The sequence below is a fragment of the Lolium perenne genome, chromosome 4 (genome assembly GCF_019359855.2).
Source record: "Lolium perenne isolate Kyuss_39 chromosome 4, Kyuss_2.0, whole genome shotgun sequence".
Classification (NCBI taxonomy): Eukaryota; Viridiplantae; Streptophyta; class Magnoliopsida; order Poales; family Poaceae; genus Lolium; species Lolium perenne.
Genome location: NC_067247.2, coordinates 67,167,347 through 67,186,590, shown reverse-complemented (window position 1 = coordinate 67,186,590; position 19,244 = coordinate 67,167,347). Strand labels below are relative to the sequence as shown.

Here is a 19,244-nt window from a genome sequence, read left to right as displayed (position 1 = left end):
CTCCCCACGCCAAATCTTCCTCCAATCCGGACAAAAATTTCGCCGGATTTGGGCGTGGGGAGCGCCAACGAGTGGGGATGCTCTTAGTTGCAACTTGCAAGGCGTTGAAATTTTCAGTGATGCGCATAGAAGTACAGAAGAAATGGCGTATGATGAGTGGAGTACAGGACAGTTCTCAAACAAAAAGAGAAGAAATCACAAGACAATTGCATAAAATTTAAAAATTATCAGCTGAGAAGATCAGCAACTATTTTTTTGCACCTTTACATGTTTACAATTCAACAGTTATTGCTTTCTCTCTCGTGTGAGGTAGTAGTATACAACATCACCAAGAAAGCAGGTGAAGAACCTAAGTCTAACAAAACTCAAGCCGAACATTGCTGATAATGTCTATCTTCTGTGCTGGGAATCCTATGTTCGGTGTGGATTGTCTGGCTCTTCGCTTCTTGGAAGACCATATGAATTCTCGATGCAACAACCTGGTATCACCAGTTCTGCAACTGCGACGTGACACTTTTCACCACAGGGTGATACTGCGTGTGCAAATACCTCTTTGCATTGTCTGAACCAGGTTGTACGAGCCAGTCGTCATATAATGTCTTCGCAATCGGGTTGTCGAAGGGGCTAGATATTGATACCTAGTACATAAGGTTTAATGTCAGTGGTAGCTTGCAATAACCAACATGAGATGACAGCATTCTTGCGCAATGGCAGCAAGATTCTAGAAGTATCACAGCTAAAACTTTGTATGCGCAGATTGTGATAAATTGCAAAAAATAAAGCAGGAATCAATTTGAACTATTTTTTCCCACTTAACTAGGGAGCACATCATGTCATCAAACTGGAGCAGGACGAGAAATCACAATCAATGACCCGTGGGTTCAAAATCACTCACGGCTTCCCAAAACTACTTTTTTTTAACAAACCCACTACAATGAGATGGTATAACAGGTACTAACAGGTCAATAAAGTGACTCTCTTATGTCTAAATAGGTAAAAGTATTGTATCAATAGACATGCTGGGCTAAGTAGACACAACCTAACATGCAAAAGTATAGCAGATAACACCGCAGAATAACATCTCACAATATAATAGCTTCGATATCTATTATAAGATAGATGTAAATATTGAATGGGGCGGTAGGGATATAGAATTTAAATCACAAACAGAAGCAAGGCCCTTACAAACAACATGAAACGTAGTGAGCACGCTAGAACTTACATCTTGCATGTATACACCCTCTAATTGTCGGATGAGATCCTTGGGAGATTGGCCTTTAGCAGGTTTTATTTGACCTCCTCCGTTCAGACAACCTGCAGGGCCATAATCGGTGTATAGTAGAGTATCTAGATCCTACAGCCTAGAAACAGGTCATTAAAAGCAACTGTGCAACACAATAGCATGAATAAAGTACCTGATGGGCACGCCATAACTTCGATGTAGTGGTATTCACATTTTCCCATCTTAATCTTCCTAACAAAGTTCTGTAGGTTTCTGAATCCATAACAAAGGGCAAACTTCAGAACAGGTCTGCCCTCCACCTGTTAGCATAAGCAGGAGTTATACACAAAGATCCAAAGGCCACAGCGGGAGTGGCTTTGCCAATGTGGGATGAGGAAAGAATTACCTCCAGTGTAACTTCACGGAAATCTAAATTTCGCATTACTTTGAAATCAAGCGGACCTTCCATTTCTCTGTTGAAGAGTGCACGTGCTGCATAACGGAAGATGGTTTCTGCATAACCACCCGAGCCACCAGAAACCCCATATAGAGAACCATCCTCATCAACATTCGTTAATCTGGTGTTGCAATAGAAGTACATATGAATTTTCAGAACATAAAGAATAAATTGCTCCTTGTATGCTTGGATTAATAATTACTCAATTAAAACATGGTTTGTACGATAAAAACGTAACAAACCATATTCATAGGTACTCCTATGTTCCATGTTACTATAAGACATTTTGGGTAGGCTATAGTAATACTCCTTCCTTTCCAAATTAATTGACTCAACTTCGTCTAGATAAGCATGTTACTAGATACTACCTCCGATTCAAGGAATAAGGCGCCCTCGTTTTACGTGTTTTTTGTTTGACCAAGAATTACTTCAAATATATAAAGATTGTTTGTATGAAATTAGCATCATTAGAAAGTGCTTTTCAATACGAATCCAACGATACTAATTACATATAATATAATTAAGATTGTGTTGCTCAATTTTTATGGTCAAAGTTCATCTTGGAATACGCGTGCGCCTTATTCCTTGGGACGGAGGTAGTACGTTTTAATCTGTAGATACTTTTGAATACATATCTAATAACATCAATCTTATGTTGCATAATTGCAGAATAATATAGTAACTGTTGGTCAAACTCGTGTCTTATTGAAACTAAACTACGTAGTATTATAATTTGAAATGGAGGTAGCACATAACTACATAAAAACATTCTATTATTCTTTTCTCAACAAGAATTACCAGGAACTTACAATCTGTCCAAAGGAGATTCCTCCATTGTCTTGAAATCAATAGATTTGGACTGCACAACCATGAGAGTGGTATAAGTGTCTCGGAATTTTTCTAAGAAAATCTACAGCAGGAAATAACTTACTAACCTGTATCAAGTCCAACACTTCACCGGTTGTCAATACCGAGTCCACCTCTGTAATTTCTTTATCTTCCACTGAGAAAACAAAGTCGTCCCGGACAGCTTCAAGTTTTTTGTCATAACATGGCATGACAGTAACATGATAGATATCATACGGCCTACAGAGCACAATGAAGTATAGTCATAAATAAAAATATTACAAAGTGACAATTCATAATTAGACTGGTGTTCATTTGAAACAATCATTCATTCAGCAAATGGAAAATATTACATGCTTGAGAAGACCATAAAAAATTCTAATCTCACCGATACTCCCTCTGCACTACGGTCACAAGGAAGTGACAAAGTCGGAAGTGTCTTGCATATTTGGATTGGCTAGCAGAAAAGCCCAGATTTTTCATGAAATATATTAGCAACATCTTATCTTCTACAGTTTTTGCGAACATGTGGTAGTAGAAGTAATTATCTAATTTCCATCACAAAAAATCGGGCAGTACACGAGGAGACTTAATACACTACTTTGGGAAGTACACAAGGAGACTAATTTTGGACAGAAGGCAGAGCTACTTCTTTTCGAGTCTGAAAAAATACCAGACAATAACACCTTTATACCTAAAACTAAGGAAAAATACTCACTTGAGACCAAGTTTTTCAACCATATGATGCTTGATAGCTGCACCAATCACTTGTTGGGGACTCTTTACAGATGAGATGTAGGGCAAGATATATGAACCAAGAGTCTTTTCAGCATAACATATCCAACCTGTAAAGAGCAAGAGATTATAATAATATATTTATAGATGATATATAACTAACTATTTATACAGCAAATTACATAGTGGAAAAAGCAACGAATATTTCCAACAAACATTTTTTTACCTGGGCATGCAGATGAAAGTACAGGAAGACTGGCTCCAGCTTCTTTTTCAGAAGACAATTGATTTAGCTTATAGCGTGAAACAAATTCATTGCACGCTTCAATTAGTGCCAGATCTCTACTGCTACTTGTGTCATACACTGCTTTTACGCCCATTGACTTGAACAGAGCAGTTAGTTTTCTGAAAACCTGAAGATAAAATATTACTCCATTATGTTTTCATTGACATAATTATATTGTAATTTTATCTGGCTAGAGGGGTAAGGCACTAATTTGAGGATAACGTTACAGCACCTTATAGGGTCATAATTTTCACTGGGCAGAGGACAAGTGAAGCAAATATTTACCTGTGACTGAGAAAGACCAAAGAATGCAGCTAGTGATGCTCTTGACTGGGGAGACACAGATACAATGACAGCTTTGCCAGAGTTGATGCGAGTAACGAAGTCATCCAAGCTTTGCTTCTCAAGCATAACTGTCTCTGCTGATGTTATGCAACCACTATGAGATCAAATGAAGCCGTCAGAATTATTTACAGTTGGACAAGTTGCTGATTTTACAGTTGAGGCGGGGATTAAGAAATTGGTAACAACCTGCAAGCCAAACAGTCCTTTAGTGAAATCTTCACTGACTCTTCTGGAGGTTTTGTCACCAGAACTTCCTTTTTCTTAATCTGTAAAACGGAAGTGTCAGGAATAAATGAGAACTGCATACATGAAGGGAAATGGGTTAGGAGAGGTGCAAGAAAGGTAATTTTATGAAGGGGAGTTTCAGAGCGGTTCGGCCAAGTTGAGCATAGCTGACAGATCGTTCTGGCTGTGATAAAAAAAGAGTAGCCCTTTCTTCAAGGACATACGAAAGTAAAATAACAAGTCTGGTGCCTGTAACTAGGCCCAGGGAAAGTAAAACAAAGGTTTGAATTGGAAAGCACCAGGAGTTCATCAAGTGAGCACCTGTTGCAATGTCCAACACCACAAAAGGTAGTTCATTCTCCTAGCAGTTAATCATGAACAGTAGTGCTACCAGAGATTGCCAAGCAATGCAACAGGCTGGGATAAGTTAATTATCCCAATGAACATCGATTATGTCCATTTTGCCTTTTTGTTTGCGCCTAATAGAGTACTGAATTTTAGCTTCGTTCAATAGAGCTTTCTATAGAGTAAAAACCAAATAAAACACCATTTCTCTTTGGTGACCTAACTAATCCAGTTTCCATGAAGGATACTACCGATTGGCACCGCATATGCTATATTTGAGAAGCAACGAACACGGCCTTGTTTGGATACCCTTTGTAATCCGACTCAGCCGGTTCAGGCTGGAAGCCTGGAATTCATTTTAATTTGAGTTCCTATGTTGCATCCAATTGACCCGGATAGGAATAAATCCAAACAAGCCCTAAGCTAAACCACCCGATTCCCCTAATCGCTTCCGAAGGTAACTAACGGCAGGAGAGCATTTCCTCTTCCTCTCTGGTCCTATCAAAAAATTACTCTTGGGGCGGTACCTAATTGGGCGAACTCAAACCCCGTGCTCTACAGCTGCGGGGTGGACGGCATGGGCGCATCAGCGAAAGGCAGGGTAGGCAAAGCTCCAGGCCAGAACCTAAAATACTAGGGCGAATGATATATTTGGGAAAACACGGAGCGGGTACCGGGAGGCGGCTGGCGGCGGAGTTCTTGTTGAGGGAGACGACGCAGTCCTGCGAGGGGGCGATGAAGTCGTTGAGATCCGATGCCTGCAGCGCCGGCGAGAACCTGCTGGAAGACATGGCCGGCGACCGCCGGGCGCTTCCGGGAGAGAGGTGGATTTTCTCTTCTCCGCCTGTCGAATGAGCCGGGGCCGAGCGGTGCCCCGCCTTGGAGAAGTGGTGGAGGGCGGGGGACGTGGGGAAGAAGCAGCGGAGCGGCGGAGGCGGGCGGCGCAGCGTGCCCGGCGGCTAGGTGGGGTCTCCCAGGCGCGAGTGGAAACGGGATCCCAGTGGAAACGAGCAGGCACACGAGGTTTCTGTTTCCCAGGCGAGGGTCAAGCCGTGCCCTTCTTCTCTTTCTTCTCTTCGACCTCTACCTCCCGCTTTTATGGAGCGGGTTACCGCCTATGACCAGTAGGCCTAGACACAATATTATAAAAAGATCTAAAAAAACGAACAATAACTAATAGAACTTGTAAAATTACAAAAAAGAACATTTAAATATAAGAAAAGAAATCCAGCATGTGCTTCTCCACCGCACCGATGAGCTCTGCTCACCGCCGCCACCGGGGATGAACCACTTTGGACGACGCTGCTGAGACACGCCGGGATGGAGCAGATAGAGGGCGTCCAAGGCGCAAGTCTTCACCTGGTTCCTCGTGCAAGATCGACTTCAAACTTGGGCCAACCTTCTCCACAAGACGATCCTCTTTGTTGCTGAAAGCGGGTGCCTTCTCAGTGACACTCCGCTGGAAACGGCAGCACACATATGTTTGTGTGCCCCTTTGTGCAACGCTTATGGACCACCATTGGTGTGACGACGCCTCTCTCTAGCGTGCCCCCTCTTTGAGTTGCGCGACAATGTGGATGTTTGGCTCACATACCTCCTTCCCCCTTCGATATCGATGGTCTGTGCATGTGTGTGTTCGAGCTTGTGTTCACCTCCTTTGTGTCAGGTGTGGGCCCCCCCCCCCCCCCGCCGCCCTCCTTGTATCATGTTTTGGGGTTTTTTCGCTCTATCATATGGTCAAATGGAAAATGTTCACGTGAGGGTCTTTGTTCCCTCCCTGGTGACTGCTAAAAAATACACATATATCAATGCATCAGCAACAAAAAATAGTGATTGCATCTCATAACAAAAAAAATCATCAAAGTGATACAAATATGCTCACAATCATATAGGAAATTCATGTGACTTTAATAAGTGAAGTACATAGAGAGAGAGAGATTGAAAAATAATGCTGAGCTCCCAATTAGTGGGAGGGGGAAGTCGGTCATCTAAGTTATCGGCCAAGGCAAGTGAGAGTTGTTCAAGATTTCCAAAACCTTGAATCACAAGGTTTGTTCCTAACAACCCATCATATTTTATCATGGAGTAGATTTGTGTGATCGGATAGAGTGACAGACGCCGTGAAAAAAGCTTAGAGTCAAGTGCATACTTGACGGCTCCCCTCCTAAGCATTTGAATTCATATTTTGTATAACAGAATAATTAGTTTTTATTAATAAAAAAGGACGGCTAAATGATAAAAAAGTCAAAATCACATGAAAAGAGTGTCATTGTTTAGACGCTGCATCGCCCCCTTTTTATCCCCTTGAACAAATCGAAATCGTTGAATATTTTCTATTTGGAATCCTCTTATGCCTAATTCCTATTACTTTAGCAGCATTATTCATGACTGTGTACTACAATAAGGGCGTGGAGATTAGCTGGATCTTTGATTGAGTTTTTTTCTTCCAAAATCAAAAGATCTAAAAATATCTTATACGGATCTTATTTCGTGGGAAACGTTTGCGCTATGAAAAATAGTTTGTCTTACAAATTAGGACCTTTAAACATTTATTTACAAAGAAATAATGTAGATTGCAGTACGACTGTGTAGTGGGTAGAAGGCGCAAGCAAGTAGATTTGGTTGGAGTATAGAGAATGGGAGGATAAAGTGTATTTCGATTCTTCCCCAGTGTAAACAACCCCCTTTCTTAATCTCAAGAAAGAAAACAAACTTCGTTTACATTAAACAATAAAACTGTACACGACTCTTGGGGTGCTGTTAGTGTAGTCATACGATTATAAGAGAAATACGACATTGCAGATAGTCAACTCGGCTCGTTAACTAAACTAACTTCACGAGATGATGCAAAAGGAGCACTGAAAGAGGACGCAAAAAATGTTACCCACCTAGCTATCCAGCAAGGAAAACTGCGACACGAAGGGGAACATTGTGTACACCACGGTGGCGGAATTAATTGAATATTCCTCTAGCTCCGACTATGATGTACGATTTTGTATCTTGGCACCTCACCAAGGGTCCGTTGTGCAAGACTGACTGTGAAAGTATACGCCGTGATCATTTCTCCTATGCCCTTGGGTACGCCATATATGGGGATGCCTAGGTTTGGAGGAGTTAATGGTGCAAATATGTGAAAGGGAAGATCAAGGGTCTTCTGCGCTTGAAGCTCTGTTGCGAGACAGATCAGTGAAGGTACAGGTGTTACCAAAAGTAGACAGAAATGATCTATTGACGACCGCCGTCGTTTGGTACGTATGATGGGAACGTCGACACGCTACACATAGAGAGATGATCCAATCTCCGGTACGGTCTGCTCAGGCGATTTTGACTCTGGCATCAAACTACTTCAGAGGCAGGAAGAAAACATTGAGGATCGTGAGACAGTTGGATTAAACCGAAGGAGTATGTTAAACTCAATGTCAATGACTGCTTTGATTTGGATTCTGGCACCGTGGCACGGGAAGTTTGGGTGCCATTCTACGGGATGTTAAAGGTATTTTCATTGCAGCGAGCAGCAAAATAATTTTGTTTGTGTCAGATGCTCCAACAGCGGAAGCAAAATAATTCTGTTTGCGCCAGATGCTCCAACAGCGGAAGCCCTTGCACTGCGAGACGGTCTCTTACTAGCAGGACAAGTGGGGTGTAAGTGTGTAACAGACTTGAGACCAACTCAGATTGTATGGAGGTGATAGAAGTAATGCATAATGGTGGGAACACCCGTGGCCCTGCAGCTGCATCCTAGGCGGAATGTAATTTTCTTAGTCAAAATTTTGTAAAAGTTTGTTTCTTTCATTGTCCTAGGGAAGCCAACATAGCGTCGGATTCATTGGCGACCCATGTCGACACTGTGGCATGAGGATCCCCTGATTATCTTATACATGTACTAGCAAATGATGCAACTATCTTGCCCAGTGAATAAAATCAGCCAAGATGGCTTTCCCTCAAAAAAAAAAAAAAAAAAAAGAGAGAGAGAGATTGTCCTAATTCTCCATCCCATAAAGATTGTCCTAGATTTGTTAAAATTTAGATGTCTGTAAACAGTAAGTAGTATGTAGATATAATCACATATAGACAAATAAGACATCTTTTATTAAGTGGAGGGAGTATAATCGCTGCTGATCCCCGAGAGTCCAGGACTGCTGACTGCCTCAGCGACCAACAGAGTCGAACAACCCACCTCAGCTTCATATCGTGTTGTATGCACATGACACTATACAAAAAGATATTCAAGGTTAATTTATAAAATGGTACAAATTTCAGTTTGGCCGTGATGATGTTAAAATACTGTACCACCCTGCCTATAGGAGAGCAGCTAAAAGTCCTAGGCAAATTTCAGGAGTAACACTCATTTTCAGGAGAATGCTTATGAAGCGTATCGTCCATCACCCTGCCGCTAGGAGAGCAGCTGAAAGTCGACACACTAGCATAAGTTCGGTGCATCCAATACCGTCAAGAGACAATGCCATCGGTTAACCGTCAGAGGTCTGAACCTAACCTTGCAAAAAAATCATTTCCTCGAATTTTTTCGAGTATGCTTCCTCGGTTTACTAAGCAGCTTAAGCATGTTATCAGTCAGGTCAAGCGGGGAGTCGTCGCCCTCATCTTGGAGCTTCGTTCCAGATGTTTGTGTCAGCCATCCCAGTGCTTCGATTGCGGCATCTCTCTCCGCGATCTGCTTGTTCCTCTTTGGTTTCCCAACAAACTGCATCCCTTTGAACTCCACCATGGATCTGAACTCGTTGGTCTTGAGGTGCTTTGTCTTGTACTTGGGAGGCGTATGGCCTGCCCTCATCAGCAAGGTCTGCAGCAGGCTCTTTGGATTCATCCCATCCTTTATGATGTTGCTTTTGCCGTCTTCGCTGTCCCGAAGCCTCGCTCGTCTCGTTTCTCGGCCAAACACAAACCTTCCTTCGCATAGGTCGCCTGCAGCAAGCTCTTGTGCAGCAAATAAGATGTATTTGCCTTCCTTGTGAATGTCGAAGGTTGGGTCTTCAAGCTGGATTTGGAAACATTGCCGATTACACACACAATTAATATATATACACCGAACATGATAGTCAAAAAATAAGCAAAACCAATGGTCAACGACTTTCCATTTTACTTCTTATTAGTGGGCATATATATATATTATAAAGTAACACATGCTTCATTCAGAGGTAACACCGTGATAAACAGTATAATCGTCTTTTCTTGCTAGCTAGTACTATAAATGGCGGATGGATGTAATTTGGTGCCTAAAAGTATTACTGATGATTATGTTTTAGTTACATTGGTTGACTCGGATAAATATCTTGTGAATTGAAATCTACAGATCACCTTTCAAATTAATTGACTGCATAACTTACCTTCTTGTGTACAAGTTTATCAAGTTCTTCTTTAAGTTGCAAGTAGCACTCAGATAGGCTGGGATCCATAAATAGATCAATGTAACCATCGAGCATCTTCAAGTGCCCAGCCTATAATACACAAGTTAGAATGCATAGATCCGTGCAACAATAAATGCATAATACAAGGACAAAGCATTTGACGAAATATTCAGCATACCACGCTTCCTTTTGTAACAGCACCACCAAATAAGATCAGTATCGAATCTGATACTCCAGTTGAATCACGGATGAAGACAGCATTTACCTTCACCTTCTCACCAAAGACCAGCCATGGATAAGGGATGGTCTGGTACTTAGCGTTCACAGAATTCTGAATAAACCATAATGTCAGCGTACTCAGATAACATGTCTGCAAGATAATGTATTACACAGGGTGTTGTAGATGAGCATTTCAGGACCCTCATGTATGCACTTACAGCATAAACAAGAACTTGGCCATCATCCATTGTCTTGAAGGCCATCGAGTTTTCTCTATGCTACAAAGGAATGCTATAAAATTAATTGAAATGTCTTCTGTTTAACACGATTGAAATGGAAATTGTAAGCGGCTGTTTACCACAACAGATGATATCCCAGGAAAAAGCCCAGAACAAATGACACCACGGACTAATGATTGATTATGGCTCAAACTATTATTTGTATTTGCATCAGAGTCTATCAAGCCAGCATCCTTTAAGATATAACTGAATTGCTTTCGAAGAGAATGAATGGCTTGTAGTGTTTGAGCAGAAAGGAAATTCCTCCAGCAGTACTCATAACCAGATCCTTCCCTCTCAGCATCTTTCCATCCTTCATAAGCTCGGACAAGGGCCATATGATCACTATAATCTTTTGCTGAGAATCTTGATTTTGCAGTTCCTGCCAACTAATAATAATGACAAAACTTCAAACTAAGCCTTCTTAGATGAACGAAAACAAAAGGCTCAGGAATGAACGAAACATAGTCAATGCACAATTAATAAACACCGCCAAACACCGCGTGTAGGTATTGGTGGTATTTAGATCTTCCCAACCATTTCTAAAACAGAAGAGAATCATTTCACAACTACTACCTCTGTTCCTAAATATATTTGAACTCCCAAAATGTCTCACATTTAGGAACAGAGGAAAACGTCTCATATTTAGGAACGGAGGATGTACTAATTAAGATATAGTCTGACAGTCGAAGTTAAAGTCATACATCCTTCTTGTCTTGCGGCAACAGGAAAGGATCCCGGGCACTCAATCCAGCGACCACAGTGAGTATAGGGTCAATGCAACGGAAAACTGCACCCATTATAAGCATCTTCCCCAACTTTGGATCAACTGGAAGCATGGAGAGGTATCTTCCTACAAAGTTGAATATATTTCAGTGCAATGTTTCCGTAGAGTTTTCAAGAAAGAAGAATATAAGACATACCTAGATCAGTAAGGTTCTCATTTTCATCTAATGATCCAATCATCTTCAGGAATTCCACTGCATTTTGGACCTACATATTTATCATGTGGTCAGAGCACAAAAATGGAAAGGATAAAACTGAACCCTTTACTACTTACTTACAAAAATAACTCATACAGTTATAAGTTGTGTAAGAGCCCAGGAAATGTCAAAAGTTACAAGATAGAACTAAATCATGTAAACTCACAAAGGCAAAGAAAGAAAAGGAATATCAAAATGCTGAAGTATGGTTTCAACACGTACAGCTCTTGGTTCTGGAGGCTGCAAAGCAGCTGATAGAAACTCCCCAATGCTGCCAACCTGCAAACTTTTTATCTGCAAACATAGTGAATTCAAAGGAGTTCTAAGAAGCTCAGGAAGCTGGTACTCCGCAAATGCATCATACACACATCTAGGGTAGAGATGATAGCATTCTCCAGGTGTGACACGACCAGCTCTGCCCCTCCTCTGCATAAACATATTGAGGGAAAACATAAGAATAATAGCAAATAACGATGCTTTGTTAACAAAAGCATTGAGTTTGATCATGTCGCAATCAACAGTTTAGCTTCACTGTTATACACAAAGAAAGGTGTTCATCGTTAAGAAATTTCTGGCTCGTAACCAACGATAAGTATATATTGACCACCAAAGCAGAATAGAAGGATGTCTTGAATAAAACCGCTTCATTAGAGGAAACAGGAACATGGACGTGCTTGATCAGGAATACATGAATAAGTAAGCAAAAGAAAATCATGGAGCTCTGCTAAAAAAATAGTCCTTTGGGCTTAATATAAACCAATAAGCTAAATTTTACAGGTTATGTTCTTAAATGGCCAAAACCCCATATTAAGGCATACCATCACAGGCTCATACAGTCAAACCTACAAATATGGTAAATAGTTGATGATGAGCGGTCAAAGATAATAACACAGTAATAAATAACTCAGCTAAGAAAAGAGTAAGCAATGCTTTAGTTAAGGACAAAAGCTTGTGCTGGCGGGTCCAAGTATGTGCATTTACCAAAGATCAAGTCGAAGAGAAGTGCTGACTGCTGTTGACCAAAGAAGAGACTGAAAAATCGAAGGCAAGCATACCTGGCGGGCAGAAGCCTTTGAAATCCACGAGGGGAGTAAGCAGGGAGTGTTGTTTAGAGCATCGTATGTGGTTTCCTTTGCTTTTCCACAATCCATAACAAAAACAATGTCATTTATTGTAATACTTGCTTCTGCCATGTTAGTGGCAAGTACTACCTTCCGAACATTAGGAGGTGCCTTATCAAATATTAGCCTCTGCGGAGAAACATACTATTAATTAGATGTGGTTCTCAAAAAAAAAGTGAATGGCAATAGATCATATGATGGCATGATGCACACAGGATGCTACAGATATAATGGTATATGCACATCAATGAACTAGTAAGCAAGGCAATAGAAGAGGTATCTCAGATCCAATGACACAATTGGCATCACAAAGCAATCTCATCTCAATAAAAAATGCAAAAAATAGGATCAATTACCTGTTCAGAAGTAGCCATTGAACCGTGACATGAAAGCAGTAGCACTCTATTTGGGTCACCTAGCAATGGATGCGCTTTTAGTTGATCCTTCAAAGAACTAATGTCATCCCACCCGGTCATGAAAACTAAAACTGCACCAGGTCGCTCTTTGCGACATATGTGGCACAGAACAGCCTCTATGAGATTAAACCCTATGCAATCAGGATTCCAGTTTGACAAAGAATCACGTGTCCTTGAGCCATAGGTTTCGAAGTTCGAATTTTGAAGAGCATCCTGCATAGTACAATAACAATATCTGAAAAATGCTGAGCAATAATTGCAATCATTAATCTCTATACAGAACAAGTACCTCCACAAGTGTGGTAATTTGATTTTTCCTCTTTCTAGGCAATAGCTGTCTCTGAGTCTTCCAGACTTTATCTTGGCCGTAGTCGTCAAGTTGATTACTTGGTGTCATCTTATATCCTGTCCTCTCTAATATGTCTTCCAGAAAATGCGCCCTCACTGGATGTGTGAATCCCTGAATTACCATTCAATGGAAGAATAAAATGGATGTAAGATCAGGTACAGTTGTACCAGAGGTACACAAGCATTATGTACACACAGTGTGACATAAATTCACAAGCACTATTTCAGACGAGCATTATGTACACACAGTGTGACATAAATTCACAAGCACTATTTCAGACGAGCATTATGTACACACAGTGTGACATAAATTCACATTTGACAAAATAACAACTCACAGGAATGTGGATAGTTGGCGCTCCTCCGAAATAACTTGAGAACAGTTCCGCATTTAAAGTAGCACTCATCAATATCAACCTTAAATCGGGGCGTCGTGACAATAGGTCCTTTAGAACAATCAATAAGAAATCTGACAGATGAACACGATAATTACTTAACTATTGCCATGAGTTGAAAGGGAAATGAAATCTTATTGAAGTCAAAGAAGATAATAAGATCTTGAGACCCAACCTTCATTCATGCCTCTTTCATGTATTTCATCAACAAACACATGAGACACCCCATTCAAGTTTCGGTCACTCAGCAATCGTCTCAGTAAAATACCACTGGTACAGAAAAGTAAATGCGTATCCCTTCCTTTCATTCCCTCCAATCGAACTTTGTAGCCAACCTATTAAAAAAACTAGTGTTGTATTCCAAAAATTACAATGGAGACGGGCTAAAAAAACAAAAGGTAGCAAATCAAAAGCCCCATCTTACCGATTCACCAAGATTTTCTCCTCTTTCGGTGGATACTCTTTCTGCAACGGCCATTGCAGATATTCTCCGTGGCTGTGTACAAATTATGTTACAAAAGGCCCCCCGACCAGATTCTATCTCGGATTCCATCACAAACTGAGGCAACTGTGTTGTCTTGCCACACCCAGTCTCTCCCGAAATAACTATAACCTGGCATTGCACATGAATATTCAGACAAATAGAAGGACAGAAAGGACTTGTGACACGTGTTCAACTGGGTGCGCAAATCTGATAAGTTCCTCCCAGACAACGTGTACCTGATTACGTGCAATGGCTGCTAGAAGCCTTTCCTTCTCCTTGTATGCTGGGAGGGATTTCCGAAATTCTACCATCTTAACACCTTCAGGTGATTCCTGTTATTACAAGCAGATAAAAGCTTCATCCAATATGTCCATGAATCATCAGCTCGCATAAACAAATATAAATATGAAGGAACATATAAGAAATGCTGCAGAAGGTTATTTGCAAATCATCCTTTGTTTCTTTGCTGTAATAACATAAATAGAGCTATATGGCATTCAGCTACTCTTTAGAGTTTATCATACCTGCCAACTTCGTTGAAAATTGCGCATCCGAATACTCTTCCTCTGAAGGACCTTCTCCATGACCGACTGGTCGAGCAGAGGATCCTGCCTCTCGTCCAAGTTGGCAGGCTCAGTTTTCTCGGAACCACTTTCTGTCTCGTGGCCATCTTTATCAAATGGCAAGAGCGCGCGGTCAAGGTGCTCCTGCACAAGTCCTTCAACCCTCCTCTGCAAGCTTAGCGGGATCACCACCTGTTTGTTTCCATGCACCAGCAAACACAATATTCAAGCAGCATGCAATTACAATCAGAGTAAGATGCTTGATCTTGCCATTAAGTTGCACGGACTCACCTCTCTCTGCGGACGCTTGTCGTCCAGGTCTGGCCTGTAGTTCGGCAGCGGGACCTTGCTCGCAACAATAACCCTCCCATACAGCTCACTGTTATCCCGGGCACCGCAAAAATGCATTGATATTTCAGAGGTTGCATAGGCAATTCAGAAGCGGGAGTAATTAAGATTACAGTGCAGAACCTGTAGAGCCCCATCCTCTTGGCGAGGTTGGCGATCTGGTCATAGTCCCGGCGGTCCCTCCGGTCCCTGGAGATGATCTCCTGCTCTTCCGCGTTGCGCTGCAGCATGTTCAGCTTCCACCTCCACTCGTCGATGTTGGCCACCGACGACGACGGCTGTGGTTAGCATTTGGTGTGAGGCAACGGATAAAAGTAGGGAAGTATTCTGCTGCGAGCAACGGAGATGGCTGTGCGGCGAGGTGTGAGTACCCACCCGGTGGTCCTCATACTCGTGGTCGTACTCGTCGTCGGAGAACTGCTCGACGGCGCGTCCCCCGCCGTAGCTGCAGAAGGGGCGAAGGGAGAGGGCATCGAGGCGACGCGGGAGGAGCAGGAGAGCCGCGAGAGGTACCGGCGGCGGCCGGCTGAGTGGGCTTGGGAGTGGGACGAGGAGGATGCCCAGCCCGCGCCGTAAGCAGCGGCGCATGCTACTGTTGGTTTGACTCTGCTACTGCGGCGCGGTCATGGCTGGAAGAGGAGAGGGAGTGGGAAGGGAGGCGACGCCGGCGTCGGGGAAGGGGGCAGAGGGTGCGGCGGCGGCGGCGGCGCTCCCCTGCTTCCGTTAAGGTTTGGGCTGAAAGGTTTCGTTCATTTGTGAATTGTGATCCACGTGGTATGCCTTACTGGCCTCTCAGAATGGCTGCCTTCGGTTCTTTTCGGCAAGGTTGTGAGACTGGGGTGGCCTGGGCCTGACCCATTATTCTCGAAATTGCATGTTTTCAGAGAGATCTATATGGGATTTTTTTTCTAGAGATATTCATACAACTACCTAATAAAATATTTAAAAAGTCGTTAACGATTTAAGGTTTATTGCCTAATTTTTTTTTGAGGTTTATATTACTCATTAAATTATCTCCAAAATGCAATGTATTTAAGAATTGTTGGTGGTAGGAGAACCTAACCACATGCTTGAACAATAAACAAAATTGATTAGAACTTGTTGTATTTTCTCGCCGGTTCCTCCTTCATGCACTTCAAAAATAGTCATCAAACGAATAGCTATTTATTCATTTTTCTTTCAATGAGAAAAGGAATTTTATTTTGCACGAAATCATAGCTCAAATTAAAATCCTGATATACAATACAATGCACTATAGCTAGGCAACTTTTTGTCCACACATATGGTCCTCCACGAACAACAGACAACACATCAATCTCATTTGCAACTCGGTTCCCCTTCCCACCATACTCTTAGTGATCTTGATGTCGTTGTAGGCATGCACCACATTATAACAATCTCTTTGAACCTCTATAGGCAGCACTTTGTTAATCCTAGCCAAGAGCAGCCCATGTTAGCAGGCCTTGCCTTGTATTTGCGTGCACCACAAACCCTTTGAAACGGCAACCACGTTGATAACGGCGATGCTGGTGTCCAGCCGACCTCGCCATGGCTAGAGGTACTTCATTAGCCACTGCATTGAATCATTCTCTTTCATATAGCATCAATCAAGGAGTTAGATAAAAAAAATAGCCAGCACGATTATCTTGCACTTGTCCTCGTTACAGACAATGTCACTTTTCCAGATACCAAGCTCTCTACTAGATAGTTAGGAGCAGTAATCATCCCTTCACTTCAAGAGTTGTTGGAAAGCATACGAGGCACCCAGGTTCATTAGGGATGAATTCAGATTGGCTGCCAAATTGTATTTAGCATATGCACAAGGAGCGATCAACCTTTTGTTCACGCAAGAAGGATATGTAAGCTACCCGTCTCCGTTCTCCCACCAAAAAAAAAGCGTCGACTTTATCCTCTTTTCTTTGCGTCAACAAAAACCCAGCGCATCTATACTATTATATTGGAGTTGGTCGTAGATCGTACAACACGTTTGGTGAAAGAGATTGGAATCATGCAAGCCGTCCAATCAGATCCTAAAATTCAGCACACATCGTCCGATCGTATTTAATGGTAAGTCACTGCTGCTCCACTTTTGCAGCTAATTGTGATATCAAATTGTATCATCAACACTACAAATCTAGACTTCTATACTATTATATTGGAGTTGATCGTAGGTCGTACAACGCGTTTGGTGAAGGAGATTGGGACCATCCAAACCGTCCAATCAGATCCTAAAATTCAGCACACATCGTCCGATCGTATTTCATGGTAAGTCACTTCTGCTCCACTTTTGCTGCTAATTGTGATATCAAATCGTATCATCAACACTACAAATTAAATATTCCTTTCCATGCATGTCACTCCTGAAATCTCGCATGTGCAGCGATCACAACGTGGGCCATTTGTAGCGGCGCATGCGGGTTGGTAAACGCTCTCGTGTTCACATATTTCTTTGTCGCACCCTCGATCTTCCCAGCATCCTAGCCTTGTTGTCGCTCCACCTCCGCATCCACGGCTCCAACCCCATCTCTTCTCAACACATGTCTATATGGTCGTTCGGTTCTCAGCTAGCAGTAATGGAGCGCTGATAGTGTCCTTGGTTTGCCGCTGCCGTTGAGATCCAGGAGTACCACGAAGAGGCCGAGAAGGAGATTGATAGGGAAGAAGAGAACATGCGATAGGATCCAGAGGAGGAAGATGAGAGCCCCAGTGGTACGAGTAATCGAGACGCAACGACTGGTACCCTTTCTCATGGCGCAGGTCTCCCCTAACACCACCGTGCCCCGTCGTCGTCGCGAAGTGATGGTGCTCAACGACCTCGCCACCATCAGACGTGGCGCAACTTGAAGTTGTCAGCAGGCGAGTTCTTTGCAGAAGATGGGTGGGTACCTAACTACTTATAGCCACAGTCCACGGATACATAACATCATGATTGTATGCATTTTATTTTCATTTTTCCAGAATTAGAATTCATGAACTTTTCATTATTTGTTATGTCAATGCAAATTTCAATACGGGTTGTGCCTAATTGGTTATTGATTTTTTTGCGGGTAACATGAGCAAGAAGAGGGTCCACAAGAAGCATACAAAAGCATGACCCAATTCCAGTTTCAGTGATTGTTCATAAGCATGGAATCAGGGGAATGCAGAGAAAGAAAGGTCATGAGGTGGACTTTTATTTTTGAGTGGAGCATTTGTTTAGCCAGCCATTTTTCTCATCTTATTGCATTTGGGACATCACACGAACATGGGAAGTCATGCACCTTGTGCAGATTGGGGGTAATTTAGCGATGACCAAGTGCCTTGCGGGAAGCTTCCACCAAGCCAGTGCTGAATTGATGCTATAAGTTGATTTCCTACAACTACTTCAATGTTAGTTGGAATTAATGATTTTAAATTATTTTCTCTGGCCACTTCATGGACATACGGAATCCATGTCCGTGGTGATTACGGTGCCATTGTAATCAAAAGATCTATCAATCCATGTCCTCGTGGCCATTGGATTTTACTTGTGGTTTCCTGCTGAGCTATTTGAAGTTTATTACCTCCCTACATTTTCGCATTCATTAGTGTTTGCAGCTATGAGCACAACAGCGGATGCTTCAGTGGCTGTCACTAGGAGCGGGAAGTGCCTTTTCACTTTATGTTGCAACCTTGTAGTTCCTTCTAGATTCTTAGAGTTATAGCAACACAATATGTATCCCATTAGGTTTTTGTTTGAAACTATAGTGCTACACATGGCACTTATGCTACGCATGCTCTGTATCCTTTGTTCTAATAAATTTTGTTTCCATTTCAGCGTTACCTTTCCAGCTACCGGTCTGTTTGGATTGTAGAATGTCACCGTGAACATCTTGGTTGGCAAGAAAGTTGATGTTGTATCATTCTAGGTAACTTTTGTATTCTTAAGTAATCCTTCCAACTTATTTTTCAAAGCATAAAATGAGCTTCCTGTAAATACCTATGCAGCTTTTAGTTCATAGTTTCTTGCTTCGTGTATCACTACGTCATCAGGCATCGGGCATCGTTATGTTCATGTTACGAATCAAGTCTGGATCTGAGAATGGGTAATAACTCCACTTCCCCACACGCTATGTTCCTTATGATTCAATTATAACGATTACTTGACTATTTTTCACCTTATTCTTTTACCGAGCAATGATCAACAACTTGGTAAATGAAGGGGAAATTGTTCCATCTGAGATAAACCACACAACTCTTGTAAGAAAGTATGATAAAAAGTGAAATGGAAGCTTTCTATCTAA

At 42.0% G+C, this 19,244-nt stretch overlaps 2 protein-coding genes across 2 annotated transcripts; both read right to left on the bottom strand.

Annotated features, from left to right (window-relative positions):
- Window positions 1-191: 191 nt before the first annotated feature.
- Window positions 192-5,512, bottom strand: LOC127292852 (protein NAR1). The gene is made up of 11 exons (XM_051322360.2): window positions 5,136-5,512; window positions 4,078-4,157; window positions 3,832-3,985; window positions 3,487-3,673; window positions 3,244-3,370; window positions 2,615-2,765; window positions 2,489-2,538; window positions 1,629-1,800; window positions 1,416-1,542; window positions 1,223-1,314; window positions 192-638 (listed from the first exon to the last, which is right to left on the bottom strand). The coding sequence occupies exons 1-11, from the start codon at window positions 5,250-5,252 to the stop codon at window positions 486-488; spliced, it is 1,410 nt and encodes a 469-aa protein (XP_051178320.1). The 5' UTR covers window positions 5,253-5,512; the 3' UTR covers window positions 192-485.
- Window positions 5,513-8,644: 3,132 nt separating this feature from the next.
- Window positions 8,645-15,752, bottom strand: LOC127292851 (DExH-box ATP-dependent RNA helicase DExH3). The gene is made up of 19 exons (XM_051322359.2): window positions 15,358-15,752; window positions 15,106-15,260; window positions 14,926-15,013; window positions 14,596-14,826; window positions 14,308-14,403; window positions 14,012-14,200; window positions 13,763-13,922; window positions 13,531-13,661; window positions 13,134-13,304; window positions 12,785-13,057; window positions 12,363-12,557; window positions 11,530-11,733; window positions 11,248-11,317; window positions 11,029-11,177; window positions 10,405-10,713; window positions 10,265-10,324; window positions 10,006-10,158; window positions 9,807-9,917; window positions 8,645-9,457 (listed from the first exon to the last, which is right to left on the bottom strand). The coding sequence occupies exons 1-19, from the start codon at window positions 15,568-15,570 to the stop codon at window positions 8,969-8,971; spliced, it is 3,447 nt and encodes a 1,148-aa protein (XP_051178319.1). The 5' UTR covers window positions 15,571-15,752; the 3' UTR covers window positions 8,645-8,968.
- Between the last annotated feature and the right edge of the window lie 3,492 nt (window positions 15,753-19,244).